The sequence below is a fragment of the Oncorhynchus gorbuscha genome, linkage group LG11 (assembly GCF_021184085.1).
Source record: "Oncorhynchus gorbuscha isolate QuinsamMale2020 ecotype Even-year linkage group LG11, OgorEven_v1.0, whole genome shotgun sequence".
Lineage (NCBI taxonomy): Eukaryota > Metazoa > Chordata > Actinopteri > Salmoniformes > Salmonidae > Oncorhynchus > Oncorhynchus gorbuscha.
The window spans coordinates 74405030-74413150 of NC_060183.1; the positions used below are offsets into that span (position 1 = coordinate 74405030).

At 42.0% G+C, this 8121-nt stretch overlaps 1 protein-coding gene across 2 annotated transcripts in view; it reads left to right on the forward strand.

The window, feature by feature from the left end:
- nek6 (NIMA-related kinase 6) overlaps positions 1–7464 on the forward strand; it is a 92835-nt gene extending 85371 nt beyond the window's left edge. For both annotated transcript variants that reach the window (XM_046290456.1, XM_046290455.1), the window contains exons 9-10: positions 4342–4455; positions 5814–7464. In XM_046290456.1, the coding sequence (XP_046146412.1) occupies positions 4342–4455; positions 5814–5924 (225 nt within the window). In that variant the 3' untranslated portion in view covers positions 5925–7464. The remainder of the gene's footprint in view (positions 1–4341; positions 4456–5813) is intronic.
- Positions 7465–8121: the final 657 nt, after the last annotated feature.

The window sequence follows — 8121 nt, forward strand, 5'->3', positions numbered from 1 at the left end:
ATGTGATTTTCTGGATTTTTGTTTTAACGTCTCTCACAGTTGAAGTGTACCTATGATCAAAATTACAGACCTCTGCATGCTTTGTAAGTAGGAAAACCTGCAAAATCGGCAGTGTTTCAAATACTTGTTCACCCCACTGTATATGAATAAATATGTGAATGCTTTCTGAAAGACAAGGAGGGTAGCAATATCCTTTCTGAAAGCATTGTACCTTAACAGTGCTGTATAGTTCCCCCTCCTTCCCTGTGTGTGTGTGTGTGCGTCCTCTATCCTCTCCCTTTGCTTACCCTCTGTCTGGCCCAATCCCAAATCAATCCCTAAGGCCCATGCCCCATGCACTTGTGGAGATTTGAGAGCATTTCCCCTTGCCCTGTGATAGGCTAGCTAGGTGGAAGTTTCACCATGTTGCTTATACCAATCATATCGTCTCACATCTTCACAAGTGCATAGGGTTTAGAGGTCTATTTGGGATTGGGCCACTGATCATGCTAATGAGCATGGGTCACAGCTCAGGGTCAAAGGTTTCAATCGGATTCCTCCCTATTAAAAATATAACCATCTCTATCAGGCAAGTCCACTCAGCCCATCTCACCATGACCAGGCATGAGAATGAAAGAAATGAGAGATTGAGAGATAACAAGTAATGATGAAATTAATGATGATGAAATACATTTCTTATCATACACTGGGTAGTTCGAGCCCTGAATGCTAATTGGCTGACAGTGCCAATATATCCTCCAAACACCGGCTTCGAGGGATTATCACTTTATTATTATCACGGGTTACCAACATATTCAAATAGTGGTTGACATATTTTCATAAACTAAAAAAAAAATAATTTATTCATACTATTTCATCCTTCCACAAGACATAGTCCCGACACAAATCTAGGGTTGCTAGAGACACGAACCAGTCATTCAGTCTCTTTGTTTTGTATCTATGGGATGTGACCCAGTTGTTCAGTCTTTTTGTTCTGTATCTATGGACGCGACCCCGTCACTCCGTCTTTTTGTTCTGTATCTATGGACACGACCCAGTCACTCCGTCTTTTTGTTCTGTATCTATGGACGTGACCCCCGTCTTTCCGTCTTTTTGTTCTGTATCTATGGACGTGACCCCGTCACTCCGTCTTTTTGTTCTGTATCTATGGATGTAACCCAGTCGTTTTTTGTTTTTCTATGGGATGTAACCCAGTCGTTCAGTTTTTTTGTTCTGTATCTATGGACGCGACCCAGTCACTCCGTCTTTTTGTTCTGTATCTATGGGATGTGACCCAGTCGTTCAGTCTTTTTGTTCTGTATCTATGGACGCGACCCAGTCGTTCAGTCTTTTTGTTCTGTATCTATGGGATGTGACCCAGTCGTTCAGTCTTTTTGTTCTGTATCTATGGACGCGACCCAGTCACTCCGTATTTTTGTTCTGTATCTATGGACGTGACCCCGTCACTCCGTCTTTTTGTTCTGTATCTATGGGATGTGACCCAGTCGTTCAGTCTTTTTGTTCTGTATCTATGGACGCGACCCAGTCACTCCGTCTTTTTGTTCTGTATCTATGGGATGTGACCCAGTCGTTCAGTCTTTTTGTTCTGTATCTATGGGATGTGACCCAGTCGTTCAGTCTTTTTGTTCTGTATCTATGGGATGTGACCCAGTCGTTCAGTCTTTTTGTTCTGTATCTATGGACACGATCCAGTTGTTCGTTCTAAAATGTTCCATTGCCATACTGGCTGCCAACGTTCTTATCCCTTGCCTGCTAGCTAGCCAACTACGGCTAACTTCGTCACGTCAAACAGTGCAGCCAGAATAACAACAAAGTAGTTACATTTGTTGAAGCTGTTTTCTAGTGACACTTATTTCAATACATCATAACAATGAGCTAATGAGGCACGATTTCACCTGGCATAGAAAATGTGCTCACTCATCAGGACACTGTTGTTCAGAGGAGCTAGCCAACAACACAGCTAAAAAATCTAATCAAATTTTATTTGTCACATACACATGGTTAGCAGATGTTAATGTGAGTGTAGCGAAATGCTTGTGCTTCTAGTTCCGACAATGCAGTAATAACCAACAAGTAATCTAACTAACAATTCCAAAACTACTGTCTTATACACAGTGTAAGGGGATAAAGAATATGTACATAAAGATATGTGAATGAGTGATGGTACAGAGTGGCATAGGCAAGATACAGTAGATGGTATTGAGTGCAGTATATCCATATGAGATGAGTATGTAAACAAAGTGGCATAGTTAAAGTGGCTCGTGATACATGTATTACATAAGGATGCAGTAGATGATATAGAGTACAGTATATACGTATGCATATGAGATGAATAATGTAGGGTATGTAACATTATATAAGGTAGCATTGTTTAAAGTGGCTAGTGATATATTTTACATAATTTCCCATCAATTCCCATTATTAAAGTGGCTGGAGTTGAGTCAGTGTCAGTGTGTTGGCAGCAGCCACTCAATGTTAGTGGTGGCTGTTTAACAGTCTGATGGCCTTGAGATAGAAGCTGTTTTTCAGTCTCTCGGTCCCAGCTTTGATGCACCTGTACTGACCTCGCCTTCTGGATGATAGCGGGGTGAACAGGCAGTGGCTCGGGTGGTTGTTGTCCTTGATGATCTTTATGGACTTCCTGTAACATCGGGTGGTGTAGGTGTCCTGGAGGGCAGGTAGTTTGCCCCCGGTGATGCGTTGTGCAGACCTCACTACCCTCTGGAGAGCCTTACGGTTGTGGGCGGAGCAGTTGCCGTACCAGGCGGTGATACAGCCCACCAGGATGCTCTCGATTGTGCATCTGTAGAAGTTTGTGAGTGCTTTTGGTGACAAGACAAATTTCTTCAGCCTCCTGAGGTTGAAGAGGCGCTGCTGCGCCTTCTTCACGATGCTGTCTGTGTGAGTGGACCAATTCAGTTTGTCTGTGATGTGTATGCCGAGGAACTTAAAACTTGCTACCCTCTCCACTACTGTTCCATCGATGTGGATAGGGGGGTGTTCCCTCTGCTGTTTCCTGAAGTCCACAATCATCTCCTTAGTTTTGTTGACGTTGAATGTGTTACTGAGGCTACAGTAACACACTCAATTTAAAAAGAAGCTTGAAAGCCTGCAAATTAGCTGCGTTTCATTTTACCTTTTTTCAATAGAATTTTTGTTGTATATATCCATAAACATTATGCCAGCTGATTCATGATTTCGACTAGCTAAGAAACACTGTCTGTCTGTCTTGTCCCAACACATTATTTACTATGGGACTGCTGGAGATCGAATTTGAATATTAAAACAATGTTGCAAATGTCAGAGACAGACAGCAAGGTTCATATAAATCTCTGCTGTTGAAAACCTAATGATAGTCTAAAATAAATGTGAGATCATGTCTAGATGCTTTTCATAGTGGAGATCAAGATTATAAATTGCCTGGCAGGGCTGATGATCCAGCGGATTGCGCAGTCAGATGGAACAGAGTAAAAAGGAATTTTAACATCATAGATTTAGCCGGTGATAACTTGTGGAATAGACACTGGCTGGAATGCGGTACCAATCAGCAATCAGGAATAGACCCACCCGTTGTATAACAGACCGTACACCACGGGTATGACAAAATATGTATTTTTACTGCTCTAATTATTTTGGTAACCAGTTTATAATAGCAATAAGGCACCTCGGTGGTTTGTGGTATATGGCCAATATACCACAGCTAAGGGCTGTGTCAGCATTGCGTCGTGCCTAAGAACATCCCTTAGCCGTGGTATATTGGCCATATACCACACCACTTTGGGACTTTTTGCTTAATCATAAAGAGGGTATAAAATGCTTTTGATTTCTACTTTCATGATTTATGAACTGAGAAGCTCATATGGTCAGATATGGTCCGTTGGCTTCTTTAAATCTGCCTAATTTGTGATAATGATGGCTTGAGTTTAGCTTGAGTAAACACCTAGCTACTGCAAAAGCTGTGCACCAGTCCAGTGTCCTGTCATTTTTCAATGGAATTAATATCCTAACTAATGAGTCATCACAAGAGTATGAACTCTAAAGCACACAGCATGAATGGAATATTATCACCCAGGTTACATAATCCATACAACCACTCCTTCCAAACATATAGTAGTATGTCCTGTATATATTAGCCGTGTTTCTGAGCAATGACAAACCCAACATTCATACAATATAAATACTTTCAGGAAGGTGCACTTCCTTGCAGGCAGGAAGTGCAGTACAGGATATTGCTTCATCCTATATTTATATCATTTTTTTGTACTCATCCACCCAATAACCACTGGTGTGATTTTGTTATAATGGCATTGTTATAATCCAGAATATTTTTTTCTGTAACAGATGGCTGCGTTGCAGAGTCCATTCTATGGGGACAAGATGAACCTCCTCTCTCTGTGTCAAAAGATTGAGCAGTGTGACTACCCTCCACTCCCACCTGACCACTACTCTGAGAAGGTAAGAACAGGTCAGAGTAGAACCTCCAAGAACTCATTTGGAAGTTGCATTAAATTGATTTTCACAATGTCATTCTCATTAAAAGCAAGTCTAAGAAGTGGTAGATCTGGTCTATGCGCGCTAATTATTTGCTTCCCGGTATTAAGTTACGTTTTTGCATCTTTTACTTTGGGTTTTGTACACCAACTTCAAACAGCTGAAAATACAATGAAAAAGGGCCTCAGTCTGAGCCACTCTTTTCAGTCATTGGCAGTTTAAGAGAGCAGTGTCAGAGACTGATTAGCTACAGCACTACTCCACTGGCACAGTATGACAGAAGAGGAGCAAGACTGACAGCACTTTAAATGAGGCCAGACAAAGCCTTGTACACCATCACTCTACCAGATTAGCCTTCCACACCTAGCACTTTCTGCCCTTCACCACCATGCCTCTCCATCTCGCCCTTTCTCATTCTCTCTCTCATTCTCTGGTGTAGCCCCAATCTGTCTGCCTGCATGTCTGTCTCTCTGCTGCTCCATCTCTCGCTCTTTTGTCCCATTCTCTCTCTCCTCATCTTGTTCTCTGAGTGCAGCCCTTGTCTATTTTCCTTCCTTTTTCCCCCTCTCTTCTAGTGCTGCACCTGTCTCCCCTTTTCCATGTCTCTCCATCTCTCTCTCTCGTCTTGCTCCCTCTCCCCGGTCTTGTTTTTTGCTGAGCGAAGTGACAGCTCGGTGTTAGCTGCTTTGGCGATTTAAAGGTCAGGACTCCAACAGCTCATGTCGCCACTCAAATCAGAGCTCTGGAAATGGGGTTTAAGACAGGCGCAGGACACGCTGTGTCACTAAGGTGTTTCTCCCCCCACACCCCCATCGCCTTTGATTGGCATTAGAGGCCCTCTTTCTGTCGAAACTGACGAAACAACAAGGCACAGACCAACTACAACTTTCTGTAGGCATTACTCATGCTTTAGGCACTTCCTGCAGCTGACAAAAGAAGTCATTGTTCGCCAATTCGCCGAAGCTTCTGCACATGGTTTTAAAATGCCAAAATGTCTTGTGATGAAATGTTAGCAGTCAAAGAGATCTGATCCATCCCTATGTGGTTCAGTTACAGTTGAACTTTCTCTGTGCTCTGGAGTCCCTTGGTTAGGAAGTTCTGATCTTTTAAATGACAGCGGGGGCAGACTCTCCCAATGGATTGTATGTTCATGGACGTGGAAATGCATTGAACTTAGCTTTAACAATTACACTTCTTATGTAGGAGTTTTGAAAGTCCTCTTCGGTCTGTGACGTTTCTCATATGTTCGTGTTAGAATATTCTTAATGGGCTGTTATGTTTCGTACAATAAATAAACTGAATGCTTCTTGTGTCATCCACAGTTGCGAGACCTGGTCAGCATGTGCATCAAGCCCGACCCGGGCCAGCGCCCTGACATCGTGTTTGTTCTGCAGATCGCCAAACAGATGCAGCTGTGGACCTCCAGCACCTAAGCCCCCCCCTCCACTTACCTCCGTGTGGACCCCCATCCTGACTGAACCACAGACCACCAGACCCACTGCCAACCGGCCTGGCTAGGACCAGGTTGTTTAGCTCACGTCTCAGAATTCGAGGAACTGATGAAACGATTGAGAGACTGGCGAGACTGGACTGACTTTTTATCTTCAAATGAGGACTTAAGACTTAATGCTGCGTTCACGTTGCGTCGGAAACTCGGGACCTCCGAGTTAAGTATAGAACTTCCTCCCAAGTGGGGAAATTCGGGATCCGACTCTTCCTCCTAGGTTAGCGAGTCGCAAATTTCCGACATTATGTGAACGTGGTTTAAGTCCAGTTGTTTTTGTCCTCAATGACCTGGGGAGTCACTTCGTTCAGTGGTCATGGGGATTTCTGTTTTTAGACTGTTGCGGTGATTCCAGCGGACAGCATCTTGTCTGGCCTCTTCGCTAACAGGAGAGAGCTCTGTCTCACAATGATGTCACAGAGGGTTCGCTCATCAGCTAGGCAGGCCTTTTTTGACTAGGCAGGGGTTGCATTCCAAATAGATCCTGACTTTTTCAGGTAAACCGTATGAATTGAAGGCCTAAATATAAATCTCTTTCAGTGCTGTTTATTTTTCTGCCTTACACACATTGTTTAGAAATAATTATTTTTTTAATGTTGCTTTAAATACCTCTGATCTGTATTTTGCATTCTTGTGTAGTGTCGTTTGTAATCCTAAGGCATTCAATTAAGTGGACTTTGTTTCATAATTAACCATAAGATACATGCAAAACATTTGAGTCAGCGTTAGGTCCTCCCAGGTCACACCTCGTGAGTTCTGCAACATGAGACGCTTGCTACAACCACCAAGCAACACTGGTTTGAAATGGACTTCAGGACTTGATAACGTCTCCCTTTTCAAGGACCTCAAATGGCATAATATAGAACATTGTCAAGGCTTATGGCCCAAGCTTTGTACAACTTTAGACTAGGTTTTTCAACAACAGTTATTTGCAGGAAACTGCCTGGGTGATGGGTGTTATGCTGTTGCTTGACACCCATGCTATATTGTAATTGCGTGTATAGATCATAAATGCAGTTGACTGTCCACTGATGACTTCGTTCAGAGAAGGATTTTAATTTGAGATGAACTGTGAAATGATTTACATTATGTAGAAACAGCGAGAAGAACAGTTACAATTGTGCTGTAGAAACATTTAGAAAATGTTTTTGCCTTGACAGTACTAAGCGGCAGATAGACGCTAGATAAAGAGGGTAAGTGAGTCAAAGTTTACTAGTTTAGAAGACTGCAAAAACCTCAGTACTTACATTTTAGCAATTCTATTATGTGCTTGTAAAATATCTAGAGCTTTCAACGACTATTTGTAATGATTTTTCACTCAAAAGTAGTGTGTAGGCTATGGTTTTATTTCATAATTGTACTTTCCTGTGGGGATTTGACATGATTTTGTGGAATCACGTTCAAGTGTTTCCCTTTTTGCATTTTGTAGTAGATAAAAGGTTTATAAAATATTAATTCTTATACTCTTACGTTTGATCCAATTTCAATTCCTTTCTTACACGAAGTGTGTTATAAGACATCAAGTTGTATTTAACAACCATCAATGAATAACAACCTACAATCTAAGTTTTTAAAATAAGGAATTTGATAAGACGACTTAATTTACAAGGATTAAGGAATATTGTGCTTTATAGTGACTGGACAGCTGGCAAACATATATATATATATATGCCATTTAGCAGACGCTTTTATCCAAAGCGACTTACAGTCATGTGTGCATACATTCTACGTATGGGTGGTCCCGGGGATCGAACCCACTACCCTGGCGTTACAAGCGCCATGCTTTACCAACTGAGCTACACAGGACCACCCAGATATCTGTCAATCCTGGAACAGCACTGACATTGGTTGACCTGTGATCTTGAGATACTCACCAAAGAGACATCCACCAGACCCACATCGTCGTCTGCAACGAGATGGTAGTTCATGCAGTGAGATCAATGAATTCACCAGCATACTAGTAAACATTCTGATCATTTATATTTCCCGTTTAAACATAAAAAATTAATTCCCTAAAACAGACCAACTTGTTCTCCATTGTTCCCTCTTCAAACTTCAATAATTATAACAATTCATGTGTTTGTCAAACTGCCAGCTAGAAGAAAAAAAACACTTAGGAGACATTG